This window comes from Notothenia coriiceps, unplaced genomic scaffold (assembly GCF_000735185.1).
Source record: "Notothenia coriiceps isolate Sejong01 unplaced genomic scaffold, NC01 NC01_scaffold00037250, whole genome shotgun sequence".
Lineage (NCBI taxonomy): Eukaryota > Metazoa > Chordata > Actinopteri > Perciformes > Nototheniidae > Notothenia > Notothenia coriiceps.
In genome coordinates this window covers 3711138-3736874 of record NW_011369951.1, presented here as the reverse complement: position 1 = coordinate 3736874, position 25737 = coordinate 3711138, and the positions used below count along the sequence as shown (strand labels likewise).

Sequence of the window (25737 nt, the reverse complement as noted above, 5' to 3'; positions counted from 1 at the left end):
AGAAAGGAGGACTTGCGGAGATGTCATATGGTTCAGATGAAAACCAAATAGAACTTTTTTTGGTCAAAACTCAACTAGACGTGGCTTTGGGAGGAGAAAGGAATGCTGGAGTTTGCCATCCAAGAACCACCATACCTTACTTGCTTGCAAACATGGCGGGGGGTGGAACATCATGCTTTTGCGGGCTTTTTTTGGCAAAGGCCGACCAGAACGACTGATCGTGTAAAGGCAAAGGGAATTGAATGGGCCATGTATCGTTGAGATTTTGAGTGACAACCTCCTATCCATCAGCAAGGGCTTGCAAGATGAAACTTTTGCCTGGGTCTTTCAGCATGACAATGATCCCAAACACACCGGCCCGGGCCAACGAAGGGGGTGGCCCCTTTCGCTAAGAAGCATTTCAAGGTCTGGGAGTGGCCTAGCCCAGTCTCCAGGATCTCAACACCATAGAAAATCTTTGGAGGGAGTTGAACAGTCCGGCTGTGCCCAGCAACAGGGGCCCCAAAACATTCACTGCTCTAGAGCGAGACTGCCCATGGAGGGAATGGGCCCAAAACATACCAGCAACAGTGTGTGAAAAACCTTTGTGAAGACTTAAGCGAAACGTTTGGACCTCTGTCATTGCCAACAAAACAAGCTAACAAAAGTATTGAGATGGAACTTTTGTAATTGAAAAAAATACTTATTTCTCCACCATCATTTTCAAATAAATTCTTTTAAAATCAGACAGATGTGATTTTCTGGATTTCATTTCTCATTTTGTCTTCTCATAGTTGATGGTATGCCGTCGGGGATGAAAATTACAGGGCCTCTCTCATCTTTTTAAGTTGGAGAACTTGCCAACAATTGGTGGCCTTGACTTAAATACTTTTTTGCCCCCCACTGTATACAGTTTGTGCCCTCATTGCATTAGGACATTTCAATTCAGCGCAGGAGAGTGATGTATGAAATACATGTTTTATCTATCGGGACCCATGACATGCAGGAATAGTGATTGACGTATACAACAAGTAACTGTACATGATGTTTTGGCGACGGGCCCGGGGGTTTGCAGGTGATCATTAAGGAGGGAAAGACCGCTACTGATGAAAAACCCCCGGGGGGTCTAGACACTGGTGGGGGTGCGGCTGATAGTAGCTTCGTCCGACCTGGAAGGGAGCAAGGTTTCAGCTTGGCCCCTGTATTAGGGAGACAGGAGGCGAAGGGGTGGAGGAGGTTTGTGCGTTGACACCTGAAATGACAACTGACGGGGAGGGGAGAGCAGATTTAAAGGGGTTAGCAGGTGCGATGATTGGCTAGCCGCGTGATGCCCCTGATCACTTATTGAGATAACGTGTGACCCGATAATGTTGTCTTCCTGATTGAACTTGCGCTGAGCTACATTAGTCTTCTTGCCCCAAAGCTGTAACTGGTATTAAGTTTGCATTGTTTCATTTAATGACATCCTGTAAGTCCAGGACCGGCATCTGTCAAGTTGTTTTGAGCCAAAACCTTACAAAAGTGCTCTGCAAAGGACACAAAACAGTTAAGGTGGCTCGACAGGAATCATGAGGAAAAAGGTGCTATCAGACTTGATACATCACACATTTAAAAAAGGTATTACTTTGAATAGTTCAGTGTACAGACTGGGATTCTACTCACTAAATGCAAAGAGAGAAAAAACCCTCTTCACCACTATTCTTTTTGCCAGGTCCGTGGTCACATTATAGAACCAGACTGATGTGAAGATTGTAATTGCTTTGCTTGTGAAATAGTTGGCTCTATTCTGAATCCTCACACTTTCCCAGGTTTTAATGAAATGCCAGCCACAGTCTTAAAACTCTCAATTATTTCCTTTCTTTAGCAAATAATCAAGGGGTGCACTGGAGGAAGGGGAAGTCTGCAGACTGCTAAGTCTAAGTCGTTAGGTGGCTTTATGACGAGGGGTCCCATTACCAGCCAAAATGGACAGATGTAGGTCTACTAAGGTCTGGGGGACACCCAGATCACCAATCCCTTTGTTATGATATCAATACGCTTGGTAACGTCCCATGAAATACAAAAATGACTTTTAAACCTTTGGAGGCATGAGGTAAATAACTAAAGTAAATAACAAAGCGTCAGGAATAGCCTCTACTCTAGACGGAGGATGAAGGACATGCCTCTGACTATGTTCCCGTACCCCATATGTCAGAGAAAAAGGCCAGGAAAATAAATTAAAAGTGAACCCACGAAGACTCTCAGTTCTTTCCCCACTGGTTTGTTGGTTTTGGTGCATTAACACATTCCTATTATTTTGCCAAATGGTAGATGAAAGCCATGCCCACGAATGAATTATATTTATGATGACTGGATTCGTCACATTTTATTCAATCACATAGATCAAATAGCATTAGGAAAATATGTGATGCCCATGAATAGCACCAACTTTTTTAAGATCAAAATAATGTGAACCAAATAAAACGTTAGACAAAAACATCACATGGATTTGTTACTAACTGCTGTGGTAACAGAGCATGCACCTGTAAGCATTACTAATGAGCGCCAATCCCCCAGAGGAAAGCAGGCTGATTGAGGAACAGGAAACAATTATAAGAGCGGCTGCCAAGGTTCTCTGTGCTCATCACGTTGCCCTGGCAACTTGGCCTTGAGATCTGAGTCTCAGGTTAATAACTACATGAACAGGAAGTGTGCTTGCAGACAGGTATGAGGTCAGTATTTCCACGCAGATTGTTGACCTCTCCGGTGAATGTTGAGAAAACAGTCTGCTGATCAAATTCAACGGACCTTGTGAATGGATAGTGTTGTCAGCGTTGGCCCTCTATCTGTGTGCATGAAAAGAAAGCAGCGACAGTCACACAGGAGCCTTCCTCCTCTCGCTCATTGTGTTCTGTCTCTAATCACTTCTAACACTGCAAACATGCTGTTCCAGTAGTGTTCCCCCCCCCCCTCACACACATCCTCTCCTCTGCTTCTCCCTCCTTCTCATGCGTCTCCTCTCCTCTCTTGCAGCTCCACCCACCTGCAGATAAAAGCCAAACCCCTGAGCAGAGCTGCTGTTCAGCGTCTGTCCCAAACTCCTCAAAGCTCTGTGATACTTTCACCCTGCAGCAGCACACAGAGGTAAGTGATGCGTCACCGCGGACATGTTTTGGTTGGCATGCTGCTGTGCTTATAGGCCTTTTGGTGCACATTCATTAGGTTCTATGTGTTTGTCTTGCATGCTTGTCTGATTGCACTGCCTTGACTGGATCAGTTTCCCTTTTTTCTCCCGGAAAAATATGACAAATCACGCCCTTTTTGAATTCCTGAAACAATAGAGTAGCTTTTGGGATGGCACGTGAGGAAGAAGATCTCTGAGGTAGAGAGACAAAGTGTGTTTTCTTAAGACGTCCAGCTCTCTGCTGTGAAGCCTCTGCTGACAGAAGTCTCTGCAGATAACGTCTGACAGTTTTCCAAATGAAAACAATGTCCAAAAGAGACACCTGGGAAGAATAACTCAGGCTTTAGCTTGTTAAAATAAACGCACGGTGCAGCATCTTGACAGGATTTAGCAGCAGTTGGTGGAATTTCTTGACATTTTGGAGATTTTACGCTGCACCTCTTTCAGGGAAAATGAAGGCATGGACGAAATGCTACGGTTATTCTGCTTTGAACTATTGCACATAAATAAAAGAAAACAGGATTTGAGTCAGATTTAGAAAATGGCTCAGAGAATTCTATGCAAGTTGGAAAGTTTGGGGTTTAAGAAATCTTTGAGCCAACTTTCTTTTGACCTAAACCAGAAGTGTTTTAAACCTTTGGTATTTAGCCTGAGTCAGGTTTTTGACTGCTTCTAAAGACACATTTTCCGCAGATCAATCAGATTTATAAAAGTTGACAATGTTCACCTGCCAGGAAACAGTTGGGAAACTGTTTCACACCGGATGTGGATTTAGGACAGCGTTTAGCAAGGTGAAGCTGTTCCTGGTTTCCGCTGCGAGGACGGTGGGAATGTTTTCTGATCGCTGATATAACTTGCATGACAGCAGATTGTTTTGCACAAGTGGAAAAGCTAATGAGCTTCACAGGCCTGGTGGGGTGATAAGTGTCTTAATAAAATATAAGACACCACAATGGTTGAATTTATAGAACTGAGAGGTTAGATTTTTTGCAGCTGTTTCTAACCTCAGCCCTTTATTGCCATTGAAAGCGATGATGTTTTTCCTTTCTTTGAGAGAAAAACACTTTTAATTAGGGGAAAATGTGGTGGGCTCACATAGTTGAGGTTAAAGAAGTAGCTCAATTGAGTTGCTGATGGTTTTTGATTACCGTAAAACACTCGTAGTGTAATCCTGGGTGCTCGGAGAGGATTGTTGGCATCAGCGGAATGTGGCAGCAGTGCGGTGGAAACACACAAAACACCGTTCTGCAGACCGGAGGAAGTCACGGAAGCTTAAATGAAGAAAATGTAGAGCTTTGTGATTGTGGGCAATGCATTTGGCGAATGTTTGATTGTCCTGTGAGAGGTTGTGGGTGGCTTACCCGCGGTGCTATCAACAGCCAGGATGCATGCTTGCATTTTGGGGGAGGTTGCATGCTTTTCCATACTAGAAAGAAGAAAAAGAAAAGATTCCCCAACTTGAGAAAAACAGTCAGTTAAGGGTCTGAGGTCATTGGGTTTAGGGCTGTCACAAAATCGGACTTAACTTCACGATTATTGTAGCCAAAATATGATATATATGTCTATGCGTGTATTTTGTCTCTTTTATGGGAAATGAATTCACTCTAATACACTTTAAGTATGTGGAGAGAGAATCTGTCAACTTACAAAAGTGAACAAATAGAGCAAATAAACGTCTGGATGATAACATCTGGAACATGAACGTACATTTGTTTTGTGATATCATGATATGAATATTTCTTTTTTTATTCAATTGTACTATATTTTTATACAATTACCTGAATTTCGTTACGTCAGAAAGGATTTGACTCAAACACGGCCATTTCAGTACAATTGTAGTTGTGTGTGTGTGTGTGTGTGTGTGTGTGTGTGTGTGTGTGTGTGTGTGTGTGTGTGTGTGTGTGTGTGTGTGTGTGTGACTGTGACAGTCTTCTCGTGTGTGCGTGCGTGCGTGCGTGCGTGCGTGTACTTACTTGAAGCTATAATAGAGGATGTTAAAGTTTCTTTCACAGTTTGTAGTGCTTGCTTTTGTTTGTGTTGAACTTGTGAAAATGTGCTTTGAGCAAAGTGTGAAGGTTACAGAAGCAGAAGCTGCCAGTGTGAGGCCCCGGTGTGTGCAGGGAGTAATCCAGAAGCTTCTGTCAGGCCAGCCGGCTGTGACTTTAAATATTTGTCACTCTGTTAATGTCTCCAGACTGTTTTCCCTCTCTCTCTCAGACTCCCTCACAGTTGTCACCTACTGAACAGGAAGTGTTTATGTAGCTCAGAGGGAATGTGTGTGTTGATCTGCAGCTGCAGCGCTGTGACTTAAAGCCATGTGTCCAAACACACTACCACTGCTGCCTGAAAAATTGCTCCAAATATACATTCTAACTCCAATTGTGGCACTAAGGCATTGTTAATCATATCCAAGTGTCTGTAGCCATTAATCTCTCCTATTAGCTGCGGGAGTAAATATCTTAAATCATGCAGATTGACTGTAAAGTATCTCCTACCTAAACTCCCGAGTCGTAGCTCTTATTATCCCTCGTAAATACGCCAGCGTGAAACATCTGGACAGTAGGAAAGGGAGGATCATATTTGTGCCCTGAGTGGCATATTTAACGGTAGGACTGTATAACGCATTAGGCTCCCCTGGACTGTCATCATATCCCATTACTGTCACCAGTCAGCATGCTTGTTGCAGCACGCACTACATTTTCCCAGGCCATTTTATCATGTCGATAAATCCTAACGTTTGCAAATGCAGACAACCGACAAGCCCCTGGAGTAGTCAGTGCATTACAGAGAGATACACTCCTCTGGGGAAACCATCATCAGATTCTAAGAAACCTTGTCTTAAAACAAACCTATAATCATCACCAGTTCTCTGCCCTCACCCTCCACATTTCACCAATTACTACTCCTCCTGAAGGTTTCATTCGCCTGCTTGTACTTTCTGTTCATGCGCTGTGTGTTTGAATTGCAAAAGCATCTATCATTGTGGTCAATTTGAGTTGGGGCTTTTTTGGCCTTTCAAATCAGATTGATTTGCACTGAGTAAATATTCATGTTTCATACAGGAACACTCGACTGCAAGTAAATGCTCCGTATTCTACCAAATGTACTCTAGGTTAAAAAAAATCAGATTTATGCTCTAGCTAACTTTGTATTTATACAAATGTGTACATGCTGCTTTTTTATTCTTATAGTAAAAGTCACACTTTCAGATTACTGTTTTGGAGTAAAATCTACAATATTTCCACTTTAATGTATGGAATCCCTTAAAGGCATAAGCAAAGGAAAAGTTCATTCTTGTTCTAGCTCTGATCTACCGGTAAATTATTTTTCTCAATATGTTTATTATTTTCAAACAGAAACATATTTTATTGTCAGGATGATCTTTCTAAATTCCTTAATTTCTTCTGTTAGACTATTATTATAAATATTACAGCAGAAAACACTTCTGCATCACCTGAATTTTTTCCCTCGCTTGCATTTCAGGTCTTCCATATATATGTAGTATGTATAAGTACACCATGGTGTAAAATGGAAAAGTTGGGTGCAAGTACTTGAAAATGATGAATTGGAAAGGGTCAAATCTAAAGACGGGAGACAACATCTGGTCTCCTGCACATTGTGGCTGGTTTTACACGGTATATAAAATATATTTATGCAGCTGCAAACTGCAGAATTCCCCACTGGAATCTATGACGTGTGAGCATAGTATCAGCGATCGGTTCTGATTATTGGCCAAACGTTGCTTTTGCCTATAAAAATAATAATTTCACTGGTGGAGTGTCCCTTCAAGAGCCAGAGCAAATATCAGAGCGAGCAAGAAAGAAAAAGTGGCAAAACCACACAAAGCTCAGGCGAACACTTGGAGTCAGTTTGGAACCGTCTGAAAGGCCTGTTTCCTTCCTGCTGTGCACGATAGTGGAACATGGCCGGTAAAACAAACTCTCTTCAGGGTACATTTTCAGACTGACAAATGTGCACTCTCCCCATCCTTGTTTGTCATTGTGTTTCCTCTCTAAACACACAAACAACTTCTGTAAAAGTATGTAGAGACCTACTATTAAATGCTGTCCACTGATACCAGATACTCCGTTTTGACAGAACTCAAAGCAAATCGGAAAATAATTCAACCCCCCCCGCTCCAATTTTTTGCCAGAAATGAAAATTGCGGGCCAGACATTGGGTGACTTGTGGTTCCCAGAGCTGTAGGAGAGGGATAATCTGTCACTGTGTGTGTGTGTGTGTGTGTGTGTGTGTGTGTGTGTGTGTGTGTGTGTGTGTGTGTGTGTGTGTGTGTGTGTGTGTGTGTGTGTGTGTGTGTGTGTGTGTGTGTGTGTGTGTGTGTGTGTGTGTGTGTGTGTGTGTGTGTGTGTGTGTGTGTGGCGTAAGTGCAATTATGTGCTGTACGTACGTGTATGTCAGAGGTTCGAGAAGCAGTAAGCAAACACTGCGGTTGCCAATTCGAAAGTCATCCGGATGCTACTTTCTCCCTCCGTGGTTATTTGGACCATCAGTTTGAAATAAGGCTGTAAAAGTCAGCTGACCCCCGCGTCTGCCTCATCGAGAACGAGGCGGTAGACGTCTCCGAAAGGCGACTACGGCCTTCGCCCTGCAAAGAGATCAAGTAGGTGTGAAGGAATGCTGTGGAAGAGATAAATAAGTTGGAGAGGGACCAAGATATTACCTTCCCATTGAGATTAGCTGTGTGGTTGAAACAGAAAGGTTACTCTATGATTGAGGTGGGATGAATCACCTGTTGGAGACAGAAAGAGCAGCAGCAAAGAAAAACAGCTTCAGGCCCATAATGTTCTCAGACTTGTGGTTCGTGAGAATAATTCAGCAAGAGACTGAGACTAATAAAACAAACACATCTGATTTAACAAAAGTCTGGGAACAAAAAGATCCGACTTTTATTTCCACTTGTGATTTTATAATCAAGCTGTATTTCTCAATGTTTCGAACTATGATTGGTTTGTGCGCATGTATATCCCAGAATACCATGATTTTTGATCAGCAGTGATTGAAAAATTAGGTCATATTGAGGGCTCAATAGTATGATTTGTTAAAGATACAAACAAATCAGATATTTGTTTTTCCTAGTTGTGGATAAAAAGACATATAGGCAGACTCATATTTCAGATGTATCTTGAATTATATTACATGAAACAAGAAATATTCCAGCTCTGTTTTAAAACATTATTATTATTATTGCTGGATGGAAAATGTATAAAGTCCTCTTTGTAATGCTCCACATGCAGTGAGAGCAGGAGAGTCACAGTTGTTGAGTGTTTCGCTATTACAAGATATGTAACAACAGCAACAACTCACACACACATGCAAATAGTCACACACACATACAGGTGCATCCACAGATGTTGACTTGGCGCTTCTAATGCTTCTGTCAGCTGATCGTTGCATTCCTTTGTGTTTGTGTGTGTGTACACGTTTTCGCACTGCTCTGAAAAGTTACATGTATATTACTATTACATGATTTCAAACTGCTGTAGTTGCTGAAAAAATACAGGGTTTACGGGCCACTGCGAATCATGAATAACACACAATTCGTCAGCCGTATGAATAGTGCGTCTTCACATAGGTACAATAGTGGTATGCTTTTCTGTTATTGTGAAAGAAAGACCCTCTGAAATAAAATACAGAAAGCCAGACGTGACCACAGGCAATTAAGACAGGCACCCGTATCTGTAAGCAATGACATGCCTCTGTTCCTCATCGTTTGTTTATCGAGAGCGAGAGTCCCGCATCTGGAATCAGTCAGCAGAGGAACACAGAGGAGCAATGGAAATTTGATTATTTTTCAAAGCCATGCTGGAGGTGATAAAAGACTTGTGGCTCATCACCAAGCGGGGCCGGCTGTGGTTGTAAGTGTTGGCAGTGAGCTTCACTGCATCCATTCTGGGTGGGGGGGGCAGGGCAGTCTTTGTTGCATGGGATTGTCATCAAGCGAAGGGGCTAAGGAGGTGTCTGCAAAAGTGAATGCACGAAATGAAAGAAAGAAAACAAGCAGGAAAGGATTCTTGCTCCGTCTTTGTTTTTGAGATTCAAGGAGGTCACGTCGTGTAGATATTTATTGCGGAACCATCTGAATACATATACAGCCGGATGGAATTCTTTCAGTAACATGCTGCATCAATAACACAAAGCCAAAGTCAAAGGGCTGCATAACGTGCAAATATGCAGCGGTACAACTCCCCAGTAAATTGCAATGCGTTATCTTGCAACCAATGATGCCAAATCGATATGTATTTCATCCCGTGAGCAGCAGTGTTGTCTCATGAATGCCAGCCTTTTGTACGTTGAAGTTATGTGCTTTTGTTTGCAATTCAATTGAATTATCCTCATTGCTGGGGGATATGGCGGCATCTGGCCCAGAAATTGCAAAAACAAGATATGAGGTATAAATGTGTGGATTGTTGAGGTGCTACTACTACTAGGCAGATTAGACTGGAATCAATCATCTCGTTTGACTTTGGCATAGAATGGATAAGTGTTGATGAGGCTACACACAGAGGTTCTTGTGAGAAGAAGCTCAGTAGCTGAAAAGAAGTTGTTAACATTGTCTGGTGAAGCTGAACCAATGGACCATTTTCACAGCAATGTTTTTTACTGCAGGAAAACATGGCCTGGATCTGTTTTTGTGTCTAGGTGACCAATCAAATAGCTTCTGGTTTGCGTCACCTTGATGTGTCCTCAAGTCAATGGAATGAATGCAACTTTATTGGACATCCTCACAATTCTGCGCCGGAACGACTCACTCAGAGAACATGAAAAGCAATGGAGGTAAAGGGACAGGGAGGTGTGACACTTCATAGTTTTGGGGTGACACTTCTGATGTGATTTAAATGCTACACTGGTTATGGCAAGTGATGAGAACAACAGACCAGGTGTGTGGTAGCCTCCCTCCCAGCTGTGCCCATGTTGATACTTTTTATCATCACTTACTAGAAGTATATTTCTGGTGTTTAGCTTTTTAAGTGTCTATTATTCTGCGCCAGCACGCACAATACACAGACCTCCTCTAAGAGGAATGCACCGGCCATTAAAGTGATCAAATACACCTGTGCTTTCCTGCGGTAAATGTCATACTTCTGAATGTTAAAAAACATCAGAGAGGAATCACTTTTCATCTGAAGCTTTGGTCTGAATATCTGAAAGTTCAGGTCATTATACACTCTCATTTCCCAACGCCATGAAAGTAGTAGTCCCTGGATGATATCTTAGACTAAACTCCCCTATTTGCAAGGGAAATTCTGGTTGGAGTTATTTTATAAGAAACATTGGCTGTACCTTGAAAGATCAAGCATTCAATGGAATTACAGCTCCACTTTAAAATAACTCAACAAATCTTGTCCCATCGGAACACACTTGTTGTAATTGAAAGCTCATGTTGTGCTGGAGAATGTTCTTCGTGGAAATTACCTGTGACAAGGGTTGAAGGAGTCAGGTGATGGACTTTGGAAAATACTTCAATTGGGTCAAAACTTTAGCTGAACAGGGTGTAGTATCCTTATAATTCAACCATAATTCTGTGGGTAAACAATGGCTCAGTTCCATTAAGTGTTCCTACTCCAGAACCTTCCCTATGTGGAATGCAGCCATCATTACTGTTATTTAATACAAAAAGACTATGAAGTTGAAAGACAGAAATCATTCCCATTACACTGTCTGGAGGACTGCTGATATGGAATTCAAAGTCTCTTTCTTCAGAGTAATAGTTGAGTACATTTTGTTTTGCTATGGAGACAGAAGGCAGCATAACACCAGATGTAATAAGTAAAATAATTGTTTAACTTACAAGAAACCTATGGATTTCCATGTGAAATTCAGCCAATTGCATGTATGAATTTGAACCACATGTCAAACGTGGACAAAGTGTCCTTCCATTCGCTTATATTGTCTTTAACCCATGTGTGTCTTAGACATAAGGTCACCGCTGATGAAGCTCTGAAGCTGCATCCAACTTCCAATATGATCCCTGCTACTCATGCATCTCCAGTGAATGGATTCGATGTGTTTTTGTCTGCTTAATAAAGACCTGACGTATCCTTGGAAGTCGGAGGGAACATGTGTTTCAAAGCAGAGCTCTGTCCTCCTTGTTTTTTGTACGGTGGTCGTCTCATTTCCTCGCCAAGCATATGTTCCCTTTTCCTTGTGGGAGTATAAGGGATTTTGACCTTAGAATTGATCAGCTTGAAATCCACATGTGAGAAATCATGTTCAATTAAGAAGATCAATGCTTGTGGGTTGGATCCATCCAGTGCTGGTTTTATATCTGAAAGAGATGTTTTGCTCTAGTTCTGCCTTACTAAAAATGCTGTTTAGTCTGGGCATTGAAGCACTTAAACGCCTAGTTTCAGTCAGTCTACCAGATGTGTTTCAATGTAATGGTGTTCCTGTCATTTGATTGCCCAATGTTCCGGACATTAAAGCCATCTCGACAACAGCTTTTAAATGTGATTCTGCTGGTGTTTGGATTCAGATTCTATGTGATGTTAGGAAATGTATGACCAGCAGATCAGTTGAGTCTCACAGGTAGACAGGCTCTGTCCATGGTGCTGGATCTATACATTCTTTCACTTTGAAAGTGCACTGACATTAGTGGGATGGGTGTGATGAGGCACACTGCCAAAACATGTTATGTATTATTACCTAGTGTCTTTACAGGATACAAAGATATAGATTCGTCATTTGAAAGTTCAGTTACATTTATTTTGATACAACCCTGCCTACATTCCTCAAGGAACGAGGTGTGTCTCAGCATTACTGTATCAAAGCCCAAATATGTCTACCAGGTGGAGATGGCAGCTTAGTGCTACAAACCCCAGGCCTCTGCGAAAGGTCACCATCTGACATCCATCGAAGTTGACATTCATATTTTCACAGGGCCAGCAGGACTGCAGCTAACACCTGGCTGCTCCCCCCGTGCATGGCCGCCGTCCTACTCGCTTCCTGGAAAAGAACCGGAAAAACGACCTAAAGTGAGGAGAGAAGGAGAGGAGGAACCGGACGCTGGAGGAAATCTGAACGTAAGAGAATTTGACGTTTTGCACAACTGAACCATAAGAGATCCGATTAGGTCAAACTGATTCCTACTATTTGGTTTAAAGTATCTTTTTTGTTGCGACCCATTTATACCTGTTACACACTTATTGCACTGGTGAACTAAACGTATTAGGCCCGGCACTATAGTTTGCTTTTTTAGCGATTGCCCGGAAAAATATGAGCGAGTCTTACTTCCAAAAACCTTCATTCTCTTGGTACTGTTTCAGGGCACACAAACAGCACAGCGCAGGAAAATATACATTCAACCATCCCTGTTTATTTTCACACTGTGCTCTTGGCAGCACTTTTCCAATCTCTTTAGCACAGACATGTTTAAAGGATTACGGATTATGTTCAGTGCTGACCACCTCCCCTGTGGGGCCCCTTAATTACGATATATGTTTTAGCAGCAAGCGCTTTGTGTAATTCACCTCAAGGATATGAGACTCTGAGGCTTTTACAAAGTGTGTTTGAATAGATGTGTAAACAAGGGGAGAGCAGGAGCAAAGGAGGGTTTCATTATGTCTGACTCAGCTGTGTGATGGAGAGCACTGCCTGCTGGTGGGGGGCTTACATGGAGGCAGCTCTTAAGTTAAACTGTATATATCCAGGTGAACACAGCTTATTGCAGATGCGGTGCTTCTTCCCCATCTCTTATTAATTTCTGCCTAGAGAAGAAATGTAACTTCAGTGAGTGGGAAGACAAAACAATCCCTACCCATATAAAGGGAGACATCAACCATTTCTAGTTAAACTCTAAAATGTGTGAAAACACTATCCTGTTGCATTATTGGAAGTAAATTAGAATCTGAACAAATACTTTTTTTCCCGTTCTATTATTTCAGAGCTGCATAAAAACCTTATTCACTGTGTTGCAATTTAATACTTTTACTTTCTTCTCCACTGCAGAAAAATGGCAGCTGTACCTCTCCACCCTTTCTATGTACCAATCACAGTGTTCCAGCTGTGCTTATTACACCTGGTCAACGGAGGGGCTTATTACGGACCTAAGCAGCCACCCCCGCAGCCCCAGCCCCCGCCCTTGCCACAGTATAATGATGGGTTTCCTCAGCAGCAGTTTTTGGGGAATGAGATGCCACACCTGCCTTATGGCAATGAAGGGCCATTACTGCCTCAGTATGGAAAAGATCTTCCTCCACTGCCTTTACAAAAGGGCATAGAGAGGCCACTGAATGCAGGCAAAGGTAAGGTCCGTTTAGGTTAGTGGAAAATAGCTACAAGTCATTTAGTCACTTAATATTTGCCAGTTAAGCTAAGCTATACACACTTTAGCTGAAATATCATAAAGACACTTTTGATTGAGTAATGGACAGGTTTCCTTTTCAAAAAGGGATATTTGCCTTTAAAGGTTTATTTAAATCGCATCATTCGGTTTTGTTGTACAAAAGAGGGCAACTCCCAAAATGCATACTGAAGTATTATTTGCAATATTAATTAAGGGCTGAAAGAAATGACCCCAATTGATGGGGGCACCTGTACAGCAATGATATAGACAAAAGTGAAACACACAAAAATACACATCTGAATTTGAATCCCTGGTTACAAACAGGCTAATCGTACAGGGAGGATCTGCTGTGCTGCTGTTGTGTGCTTTTTTGCACGTCTTTGTGCACCTACGATGCTTAGAGCAGGTGCAACACGTCTGTCTTTATAGGATTAACCATGATCACCATTACACAAGCATTTGACATTTTCTTCAACGTTCAAATCTTCATTTGTCTTGATATGTGATCATGCATTTAATCAAATGATTTCACGACTTTAGTTGTGATTGATATATTTTATTAATCAGTGTGGATTTATTTGATCAATATGCACCTCTATCTACCAATTGTTCCCTTCTGTTTACAGGCCAAACATTCTTCAGAGGGGCGAAAGGCCCTCCTCCACCTCGTCCTGTTGAAGGTCTCAGAGAGGGACCACAAGGGATTCAGGGCCCCCCAGGACTGCCAGGACCGCCAGGACCACAAGGGCCACAAGGGCTACCAGGCCAGGCATTGTCCGGGCTACCAGGGAAGCCTGGACCGCCTGGTCCTCAAGGATACCAAGGACTCAGTAAACCTGGCATGCCAGGATTGCCAGGAAAACCTGGAGGGCCTGGATTACCAGGACCTAAAGGTGACCTTGGTTCTAATGGTGGTGGAGGATCAACTGGACTTCCTGGGCCTCCCGGGCGCCCAGGTCCCCCTGGACTTCCAGGGATTTTGAAACCAGGAGGTCAGGGACTGCCAGGCCAGCTTGGTCGTCTAGGGGAGCCTGGCCATAAAGGTCCACCTGGGTTTCCTGGTCCTTCAGGTCCCAAGGGAGACAGAGGGTACGGTCAACCTGGTTTACCAGGTTTGAAAGGACCTAGCGGACCACCAGGTCAACCTGGCAATACGGGCGGCCCCGGGTTTGGAAAACCTGGCATGAATGGTGTCCCTGGACAACCAGGAATACCAGGAAAAACTGGTACTTCTGGAGAGTCAGGACTGGCGGGGCCTACTGGTGAAAGAGGCCAACCAGGACCACCAGGCTTGACAGGAATTGGAAAACCAGGAAATGATGGTTTCAGAGGGCAGCCAGGGCCCCCTGGAGGGAAAGGGGAATCGGGCCCTCACGGTTTACCAGGGGGTCCAGGCATGCCAGGTTATGGTAAACCAGGGTTTCCAGGACCTAAGGGTCACATTGGACATGGTGGTCTTACTGGACCTCCGGGCCTAAAAGGAGACAAAGGTCACGGAGGTCTTCCAGGGGTCATCGGTCCTAATGGTCCTAGCGGAATGCCCGGGCCACCGGGACCAATAGGGGTTCCTGGTAGTCTCGGGTTCCCGGGGCAAAAGGGAGAGGATGGATTTGCGGGACAAAAAGGAAATCCAGGAATGAAGGGTGACATAGGCCCCCAAGGTCTTCCAGGAAAGCCGGGTTTCTCAGGCGGGGAAGGACAACCGGGGCCGAGAGGTTTTCAAGGACCCATTGGCCCTAAAGGAGAAGCTGGTATGAGGGGTTCACTTGGTACCCCTGGTGCCACAGGGTTAACTGGACCGAGGGGAGAGGCAGGACAAACTGGAGGGAAAGGCTACCAGGGACAACAAGGTATCCCAGGGCTTACAGGACCAGGGGGACCACTCGGACCTCCTGGGATGCCAGGGCCAAAAGGTGAAACGGGCCTACCCGGTAAATCTGGCTATCCTGGTGAAGGAAAACTAGGAACCTCTGGTAATATTGGTCCTCAAGGTAACACTGGGCCAAGTGGCCCTACTGGACTTACAGGACAACCTGGACAACCCGGACTCCCCGGTCCTCCAGGACTGCCCGCTGGATCCCCTGACATCGGACAGGTCCTCCCCGTGACCGGCCCATACCCTGGCACAAAACAAGGTTGGAAGAAAAATGGAGGCGACATAGGTGGAAATGGCGTCGAGATGCCTGCGTTCACAGCAAAGCTCACTACTCCGTTCCCGCCTGTAGGATCTCCTGTCATCTTTGACAAACTCCTGCACAATGGAAATCAGAACTACAACCCCCAAAATGGTGTTTTTACCTGTAGCGTACCAGGGGTCTACTATTTTGCTTACCACGTCCACTGCAAAGGGGGTAACGTGTGGGTAGCACTGACGAAGAACAATGAGCCAGTGATGTACACATACGACGAATACTCAAAGGGCTTGCTGGATCAGGCATCGGGGAGCGCAGTACTCCCATTACGACAAGGAGACACCGTGCATATACAGCTGCCGTCCGACCAGGCCTCAGGACTTTATGCCGGTCAATATGTCCACTCTTCGTTTTCCGGATTCTTATTGTACCCCATGTAAAAAATGGCAACAAGAATGACACATTCATGCTATTTTATACCATGTTTGTGTTCAAACTACTATAGTCTTAAAGGTACAATGTAGGTCCTGGTAAAAGGTTTACAATCAGGTTTGGCAGAATACACTTTTGAGATAAAGTAACAACATACTCCATTGGATATTTCTTTGCATTACCTACATCACATACACCAATGGAGTCCATAAAAGTGATGCAGTTATTGAACGATGAACCGAGTATTTCCATTGTATGAATGTATCTGGTCCTTGTCTAATATATCTAAGAGGTATTGGAGAGCAGCGGTAAAGAAATGTACCTCAAAATATCTCAATTGTCATAGTTATCGTATGTTTACATTGTGCATTTATTCTTATATCCATCTACACACAATATATCAGTGTTCATGTCAGGGCCTGGTAATTCCTGAAGCAATAAGGCTTTAAGTCGTATTCACTTTTCCCTCATTTTTCGCTGTATACTGGGCACATAAGAACATATCGGTTTTGATGTACAATGACTTCACTTACAGCTATCAGTACCGAACGCTGGGTAATGATACAGTTATTAAGTTATTGAAAGTCTTTTTCCATTATTTTAAGAAATGTAAACATATTAATTTGACATTAAAATAAGAATAACTACATGGTCATTTTTTACTTCTCATTTTATCCAAGGTTGGCAGTTGAACTATCCTGGAATATTTGCTTTTGACAAATCGATGTCATGATTTGTTTTAGTTTTTTGTTTGACATCAATTCTTTAAAAGGTTGTTGTCACTTTGTCAGTACTCTCTGTAATTTATTTGTTTGACTACTGATTATTTGGGATTGTATTAATTTGTGTGTGTTAACATTAAATGATGGAATTAATTTGAAGATGCAGATCATAAATGTTCTGTGGCAAAACATAACACAAACATTCAAAAAACATATCTTCATAGTCATACCCAATAAAACCATGTGTCAATTTATTTTTTTATTTTATACTGTATTTCTTTAAACTGTGGATGTGCCATTTTTGGAATGAAATTCTTATTTGTTCTTACCTATTTCAATTTTCTTTGGACAATGGTGAACTGCATTAAATGGGAAACTGTGCCTTAAATATGTGAATTGTGTTGCTTTGATTGATATTGTTCTAATAAAAAAACCATTTGTCCTGACTATTTTTATGTCGTCACATTTTAGCTATTTTCTACATGAAATGTATACTATTCTTGAAAAAATTACTTGGTACAGTTTTGTTGTAATAAAATAGCAAAAAAGATCACCAGAATGTCAAAGGCTTTTTACTCTAATAATTATGTATTGCCACATATGGGTCAGACATCTTGGACCAATGACCTATGTAACCAAATCCATCTGGTGTCATCACAAGCCAAGACTGTGACCTCTGAGAACTCAATACTACAGTATATTCAAGAGTGTACATGCAAGAAAAATACTTTCCGGGTAAAAGTACTCTAAAAGTAAAGATTGCTCATAATATGCAGAAGCATTGCTTAGCTTTTTTAAGGTGGAGCCAGTCCCCATTGACTTCAATACATACCTTTTCCGAAATAAGGTCCCATGGAGCTCCCCCGGAAAGGGAGGGACTTCGCCTCTCTATAACCGGACTCGAGGGAGAGAGATCAGAGATCAGATCAGCTGCTGAGTCAGACAGATGCAGCTCTGCATAATCACCTGAAGCCCCGCCCACTGTTTAGCGAGCTGCATGAGAAACTTACGGGCTGTCAGGAGAGAGAGAGGGAGGGAGAGGGGAAAAGAGAGGATCCGTTTCTCCCGTGTTATTATTCAAAGTTAATGTAAACAGTCTTTAATTAACTATTAGTAGAGAATAACGAGTAATGAATATACTTTATAAAGATCTGCAGATAAATGTTTAGTCTTCTCAAGCACCAACAATCAAATATCTCTCCTGATTGTTGGCAATTGACAATCACCTTTCCCTGAATTTTACTCAGTTGTAACTAAAGTCTGCTTTAAGGGTTGTTTATATTTCATATCATCAGAATCTGTAAAGTAACTAAAATAAATGTAGTGGAGTAAAAATACCAGGTTAACCTCTGAATTGTAGTGGAGAATTACAAAGTAACAATGAGCTGTCATGTAATATATTAATGCTGCCCATTATGGATAAAAGCGATTTTCACCCATTTAGTAATTATTATAATGTTTTAAATGTGTACACACCGTACACACCAATTTGTTTCCTATCGCCTAAACCTCCAGGGCTGTACACAGTTTAATACTGTCAACTTCTAATTTTGGGAACAACGAAAACATCTTTTAAAACTACAATTCCCAGTAGAGACGTGCCATAGTAGAACATGTTGTGAAACACAAAAGCCAGCATGTGTAGTTCTGGGGGGCCGTTCGAGTCCAGTTTTGAATAGTCTGCCGTGGTTTCGTTCCATTTCAAAGAGTTTGACGCTCGGCATAACCTTGGCGCACTGCCACTCCAACATCCAAATCCCAGAGCTTGAAGATTAATCACCGGGTTTGTCAACGGGACTGGAGTCCACATAATAACGTTACTTACCGTTTAAATTGACCAAATAAATGCAGCAGACAATGTTATTTAACCACAATTACAATTTATTTTATTTCAACTATATTCTTATTCTTATTCTTATTCTTACTACTACGACTACTATTATTATTATTATTATTATTATTATTGTTATTGTACATGTAATATTTTTCACTTTTCTTTTTTTTCACTTATTTTTTTTTTCACTTTTCATTTTTAAAATGAGGGTGCATAACGACTCAACTAACGGTGCAATGCACCCTTATGCACCCCCGTAGAACTGGGCCTGAGCCAGTTCAAACTACACAAATCAATACATAGTAATATATTTGTTTACGACTAGAACTGTCAAATAAATATAGTAGTTTTTCACTATGTTCAATATGTTCCCTCTTAAATGTAGTGTAATAGTGTTTTCAAAAAGTAATTACAAGTACCACAACATAAAAAAAAAGTCTGAATCACATTGATCAAACCGACTGAAATGATGGAAAACTGCATTAGAAGAACTTTGGTGCCCTCTGCTGGAACCTCCACGTATGAGAAGGAACGAGAACCTGCGAGATAACGCGAGAAAGAGTCTGGCCAATCAGAGTTGCATACGTCATGTCGACGATGCCTTCGCTTCTTCCTGCCTCCACGGGTCTAGTCAGCTCAAACGTCTCCCTGTTTTGACCGGGATATTTATGATTTATGTTTCTATTCACGACAGCAGCAGATAAAAAGTAAGTGCTATGATTAACATCTAATACGTTTCGACTTACGTTACGTGACAATTTGGCGTCTTAGTTTCTCATTTATCTCAATATACCAGGCTAACTCTCCCGTCTGTATGACTTGCTAACAGTTAGCTTGTTAGCACAGCTATGGAGTGTACCTGCCGCAAATGATTTAAAGTAACCTGCCAACGGTAATAATGTAGCTGGAAGTGAAATAAGGCTTTTGGCGTATTAGACTTAAATGCTAATTGAGAGGACGTTGCAAGCCAAGCATAATAATACGTGTATCATGCTAAGTTAGCGAAGGCAAAGTGCAAGTACACTCACTGGCCCCTTCATTAGGTACACCTAGTGAAGTTAACTGCTCGTTAACACTAATCAGCCAATCACATGGCAGATACTCAATCATTTAGGCATGTAGACATGTTCAAGACGACCTGATGAAGTTCAATCGGCATCAGAATGGGGAAGAAACGTTTTTAATCTTTGTTTTTTTTGTCTGCTGTTTTAAAATGTGTTATGTTACAATGATGTAAACGTGTTAGATTTTGCTTCCAGATTTCCAATATGGCATCTCGAGCAGGCCCACGAGCCTCGGGCACGGATGGCAGTGACTTCCAGCACCGAGAGAAGGTCGCCTCACACTACCAGATGAGGTATTTACAAAAAATCTATTAATTGGAGAGAAATATTAGATGGATGCCAACTCCTGACTAGTGAAATGCAACTGTACCTGCACTTTGATTTATAAGTGACTGTTAAGAGATTCACTTCATATTGTTAAAGACGTGCATGAATTCAGTTTGCATTTGCAACTGTGCCCCTCACAGCGTGGCCCTGAAGTCTGAAATCCGTAAACTCAACATCGTCCACGTCCTGATCTGGGTCCTGATGGCAGCTCAGGTAATAAAAACCCTTTTGAAAAATGATTTTCTTTGACAGTTGTAACACCCTAGCTGATGTCTGATGTGTGGTTCTCTTGTCAGGTGATTGTGAGCCAGCTGAGCCTGGTGTCCCACAAGATGGTTTGCTCTCCATACCAGTGGGAGTACCCCTACCTGCTGAGCATAATTCCCACAGTCTTCAGCTTCTCGGCTTTCCCCCGCAACAACATAAGCTACTTGGTGGTCTCCATGATCAGCGGCGGGCTGTTCTGCATCGCCCCTCTGATCTACGGCAGCATGGAAATGTTCCCCGTGGCACACCAGCTCTACCGGCACGGCAAATCGTACCGCTTCATCTTCGGTTTCGCCGCCGTGACCGTCATGTACCTGGTGATCATCATCGCTGTGCAGGTGCACGTCTGGCAGATCTACTACAGCAAGAAGCTGCTGGACCAGTGGTTCACCAGCACGCAGGACAAGAAGAAGAAATGAGTCTGCCCGAAGCACAGACTGAGAGAAGAGACTCTCAAAAGTATTGGTCTTTTTCTATATTTATATTTGACAGTGATGACATCATTGTTGATACAAAAAAAATACTGGACTTCTGCCATCACTCTGTAAATTAAAGGATAAAAGGTGGAGTCTGAGACCCCCCCCCCCTCTAGATTTTAGACTGCCTATCTCTTTACACTTACATGGCCTTTCTAATGTTTGTAGTGTGTTATGTGCTTGTATTGCAGAGTTAAAAGCTTCATTCATAACATTTAAACTTTGACCTTCAGAGTCCCTGCAGCGTTTTTTCCTGGTGAAAATGTCTCTCCTGGCTCCGCCCCTAATCCTCTACTGAACTGTAAACGCCTTGTGTTTGTACCTCGTTATTTCAGGTACTGACAGTGTAAACACACCAGGTCTAACTGGAAGAAGACTGTGATGACATGTAAGGTAATGTTTTGGAAACAAATTAAAATTAAAATGTGATTGTAAGATCGGTTGTGGGCTCACTAAGGCTTTATTTGGGGTTCTGTCACTGGTGGAAACATTCTCTTTGCCTTGTTTGTTTATGCAACACAGCCTTCACTCTTTTCCCTATTGTATGTGTGTGTGTGGTAAAAACAGAGAAAGGTCAATGTAGTAATGTTTTTTAGAAGATGACTTTTATAAGTGTCAATCATTTTAGATCAACTGTTTAGGAAATAAACTTAAGATCAGATGAGATAAATCTTTGATACCCAGCGTTTAAATTCAGTACATTGTTGTATATTGCAACCTTCATCTGATGGTATCAAACATTTTCAGAAGAAGATCAAATTTAAGAAAGTTGAAAATCACCCCAAAAGATTGATAGATTTAGTTTGCAGAGAAAAGGACAAGGGATCCATCCTGACACTAAAAACAAACAACAGACACATCTCTAAAAGGAGTGGACTAGTTCAATTCTCAACCAAATCTCAAAATATTTCAAAAACATTTTAAGAAGGAAAACACTAGTACAAAATGGACATTCAAAATTCATAATTAAATTAATAAATAGGCATCTGTGTGACACTCCTATGATGTGTACATTTGTGCAATAGCTGCTGGGATAAAACAGTTTTTATACCGCTTCGTTCTACTCTTTAGGAAAACTAGAAGAAGAAGCTTAAATTCTGAGAGCAGAGGGTGGTAGTCATCGTCTCATATGGAGCTGGATAACTGCTGTAACTGCCTGAGGGACAGGGTCTCCAGGTTTAGCTGTGGCTGACCAATCAGTCTGCTGGACCGCTTTACGATCTGACAAGTGACCTGAAGTCAGGTTACCAAACCATGACATTAGTGAAAAAGACAGAATTGACTCGATAAAAGCACGATCAAATATGATCATCATGGTTTTGTCAATGTTAAAATAGGACCGTTTCCTAAGACAGTACAAACGCTGATGCCCTTTTGCACACAGCTTCACAGTTTGGATCAGAGCTCAATTTTGAGTCAATAATTGTCCCAAGATATTTGTACGATTGCACAAATTCTACTTTCTGATTCCTGATTGTTAAGACTTCATGTATGTGGGGATGTCTTCTAAAATCAATGATCATGTCGTGACATGCAGGACAATGTTTCCCTTTCAGGTACTGCCACACTTATTTCCCTGACTGTTCAAAGTGCAGGAGGGTATTCATTAATGAAGTCCCTGTACCTTTCCTCTATGGGACCTTCAGGCACCAGCTGACAAAGTTCCTCATCAGCAGCTTCACAGCTTCCTCTGGACTTTTATGAGTTTAAGAATGTCTGTCAGAAACGGAATCTTACATTAAATAACTTTCAGCTCTTTTGTTTCCCTTTGATTGCAGTAAAACATCTAACCTTAACGATTACAGCTGACTGAAGATGGCAGCTCCACATTAGCCTCTTCATAATATAAATATGACTTAATATGATATTTTTTACATATTTGTTTACATTTTTTGGACTACTATAGTATGTTTTTTTGACTTGCGACATATAATTTGTTCCCCTCACAGTTTTGACATTACTTTATTTTTGTACATATATAGAATGTTTTTTTATATATACACTGTATTATATTTGCTTTATTTTTTTCCTAATATTATGGTATTAGATTTTGTTCAGATTTATTGTATTTTATATATACTATGATGTTTTTTATGAGTTTTGTGACATACTAAAATAAACCCTCTTGTTTGTTCTGTAAAAAGGTTTTTGCGATTAAATGTAAAAGAAATCTAGCTCTTAGACTAGTCGTTGTTTTTTAGCATATTTTCGACAAACTATGTATGTTTTAGTTTTAGTTTTTACATACTTCAATGCAGTTTTTTCAGATATTCCACATATTTTGACATACTATACGAGACCATTGTCAAATGTGATCTTAATCTTAAAAGCAACGACATGACTTCATTAAGAGTTGCAAAAAGGGAAATGCTTTATTTTTACAAATATTTGATAGAGCTGCGGCCGCTCAGCAAACGCATCATAAAGTAGAGCCAGGTGGAGTGCTGGGAATCTTTTAGAACTGTAAATAAGTTGAATGAGGCTTTGGATCTAAAATAACTTACAATGCAAAACTTAGGCTTTTGTTTTGTCTTTATCTGCACATGACCTCTTACATATGAGACCTTGGTAAATACCATAGTCAAACTGTACTAGTGTGTTGTGAAGCTCACCCTTCTCCATCTCCCTGCCTGCCTATCAGGAAGTCATCAAGGTGATCCAGCCGGTGTTCTTGGGGAAGATGATTATTTACTTTGAGAACTACGACCCAGAAGACATGGCGGCTCTGTACGAGACTCTGGGCTACGCGGCCGGCCTCTCCGTCTGCTCCATCGGACTCGCCCTGCTCCATCACCTCTACTTCTACCACGTCCAGAGGACAGGCATGAAGATCAGAGTGGCCATGTGTCACATGATCTACAACAAGGTCAGGTGGTCTGCCTCGGTACCAACGTCCCAGTATTGGAAATGTGATTCGCTATTTACGTCGGATTTTTCCGTTAATGTTTTATTGTTAAGGTTATTAGGACAGTTGTACAATCACTTCTTTTTCCAAAAGTTTATTAATGACAGGTTTCCCCTAAAACAACCTTTCAAAAAAAAAAAATTTACCATACTTTTTAATGTATATAATGATATTTGGTTTTTTGTTTTTTTCTTCTTGTCTAGTTTGACACTATTATAAATTTTGTATAGATTTTAACATTTTTGTGACGACATTTAATATAACAACTTTAACGTTCCCCTTTCTTATGCTAAAACTTTGTTAACGTCACTTCTTATGACAATTTTTTGTCTTTTAGTGATAATTTTGATTTGTTAATGCTGAACCAACCTAGCGACAGTATTCAAGGAATCTAATTTACCAACCCTAAGTAAGTCGTAATTTGACACTACCTTTGGTGAAACATATATAAGTTTCACCCGAGGAAACTGTAATCTTAGGATTGGTGGTTATTGCGTTAGTAGCGGTGCATTGAAGACGTCGGTACTGTTGCCGTAGTTATTGGAGGAGAAGTCTAGAGACTCCGAAGGAGAGTTGTGTCGGGTAGAAGTTGCTGAGTGTTCATTCTGGTACTAACTCCGTTGCCCACTTTGGTTGGCCGGTGTAGACACCCCCCCTCCCAGAAGTAAATCCCTTCGAAATTATAACGTTAAGATCATCCCGAAAGTCACTTCTTAGTACAGTCAGGACCACGCTGGGTGATAACACGGGGTCCCGGTTGCCACGAGATAGTTGTCTTTTGCACGGGTACAGTTTGCGTTAACGTTGTTTGGACCATTCGGATTTAAGGTGATACGAATCAAGGTCGAAACCGTTATAGGGTCATAGAAATTTTTTTAATAATATTAACCGTGAATATAAAATCCCGAAAATACAAATATATGAATATTTAGTGTGTCCATATATGTAATAGAACTACTTTTTCCAGTCCCTGTGTAGAAGCCCCCCTCTTCATTGTACAAGTGTTGGAAACCTTCTGATGAAAACACTGTCAACACAATCAAATATATATAAATAGAAGGTAAAATAAAGAATACATAAAGTTTGAAATAAATGAACAGAAACATAAAAAAAAATATGAACCCAAAATTAGGTCAAACACAGTGTGTAACCAACAGCAACGGAACGGAACACACAGTCTTCGTCGGTTCTGCTTATAGTCCTCTACAAGGGAAGGGGGGTTAGAGGTGTTCAGAAAACAGTGGTTGAGGTTGTTTTCCCGGGAGTGGGCGACTCCCGCGCGACCTGCTGGAGAAATTCCACTCCCATTTCCAGGACCTTTTTTTTTTTTTTGGCCCCCAAAAAAAAGGGGAGACCGGAACACCTTGACTCAAGTAGTGAGTGTCTCGAATCCCCTCTAAACCTCCTAATTCACAATACAAAAAAGACATACTCTGCCTTTTATTTTTTCGATTTAGAACGTAACAATTACCAAAGTCGTTTCCAGATACACTGGGTGTTCAGCCAGGGTGACGGTGTTTACCGGACGCGGTGCAGGGGGATTCTGGTGGCGTCTGTGTACACAATGTAAACCCAATCTGTTTAATGTGACGTTATTAATTCACAAGAAAAGAGAATCGCTCAACACGACAAATTAAAAAGATTTAACCCTAGTATTTATATAAACTAGAGTAAATTTCACGTTATTTTGTGCTCGAGAATTAAAACACACCTAGGTCCGTTTTGATTAGATTTGTAGACTCTGACAACCGGTCCTTACAACATTGTGAAACTGGAAAACGTCCTGGGGGGCCGGCGGCTTTTATCGTCGGGAAGACGAGAGACTTTCTAAAGTAAAGTGAATGCAGTAGTTTGAACAAACTGCAGCAACTTTCCTCCAACATGCTAGACGGCACACCAGAAAGGGTACCGACTTGACGACTCTGTGCTCGGATCCTTCTTCTCTCCTTCCCGGTAATCCGACTCGTAGCTAAGTGTTTGTGAAAGGTTCTATAGTGTACTCCTTCCTATATCTCTCTATTTCTATACTTAACCATCAAAATCCGAAACAACTTCTTTGTGTAAGTTTCCAGTAAGGGAGTCACGGTACTGTACGTCCAGTTCGGTCGTAGTTACTATTCTACATTGCCCGCG

At 41.7% G+C, this 25737-nt stretch overlaps 5 protein-coding genes across 10 annotated transcripts in view; 4 read left to right on the top strand and 1 right to left on the bottom strand.

Annotated features, from left to right (window-relative positions):
- Positions 1 to 25737, bottom strand: part of LOC104966729 (zinc finger protein Aiolos-like) — a 596491-nt gene that overhangs the window by 471959 nt on the left and 98795 nt on the right. The gene's annotated exons all lie outside the window — the stretch shown is intronic.
- Positions 1 to 25737, top strand: part of LOC104966738 (SWI/SNF-related matrix-associated actin-dependent regulator of chromatin subfamily E member 1) — a 180673-nt gene that overhangs the window by 67502 nt on the left and 87434 nt on the right. The gene's annotated exons all lie outside the window — the stretch shown is intronic.
- Positions 1 to 25737, top strand: part of LOC104967131 (kinesin-1 heavy chain-like) — a 102078-nt gene that overhangs the window by 8938 nt on the left and 67403 nt on the right. The gene's annotated exons all lie outside the window — the stretch shown is intronic.
- Positions 3012 to 17177, top strand: LOC104966735 (collagen alpha-1(VIII) chain-like). Its single transcript, XM_010795977.1, has 4 exons — positions 3012 to 3102; positions 12041 to 12183; positions 13109 to 13404; positions 14072 to 17177. Exons 3-4 carry the CDS (start codon positions 13113 to 13115, stop codon positions 16015 to 16017), a joined length of 2238 nt encoding a protein of 745 aa, XP_010794279.1. The 5' UTR covers positions 3012 to 3102; positions 12041 to 12183; positions 13109 to 13112; the 3' UTR covers positions 16018 to 17177.
- jagn1b (jagunal homolog 1b) lies at positions 19141 to 23560 on the top strand. Of its 5 annotated transcripts, none has more exons than XR_800669.1 (6): positions 19154 to 19272; positions 19825 to 19922; positions 20097 to 20169; positions 20253 to 20682; positions 21035 to 21092; positions 22256 to 22462. XR_800669.1 is itself a non-coding variant. In XM_010795979.1 (5 exons), the coding sequence occupies exons 2-4, from the start codon at positions 19834 to 19836 to the stop codon at positions 20640 to 20642; spliced, it is 552 nt and encodes a 183-aa protein (XP_010794281.1). In that variant the 5' UTR covers positions 19155 to 19272; positions 19825 to 19833; the 3' UTR covers positions 20643 to 20682; positions 21035 to 21134. The 5 variants fall into 5 exon arrangements, 2 of the variants coding, with proteins under 2 accessions (XP_010794280.1, XP_010794281.1); XR_800670.1 differs by lacking the exon at positions 22256 to 22462 and adding an exon at positions 23341 to 23560 and having other exon boundaries at positions 19155 to 19272; XR_800668.1 differs by having other exon boundaries at positions 20253 to 21092.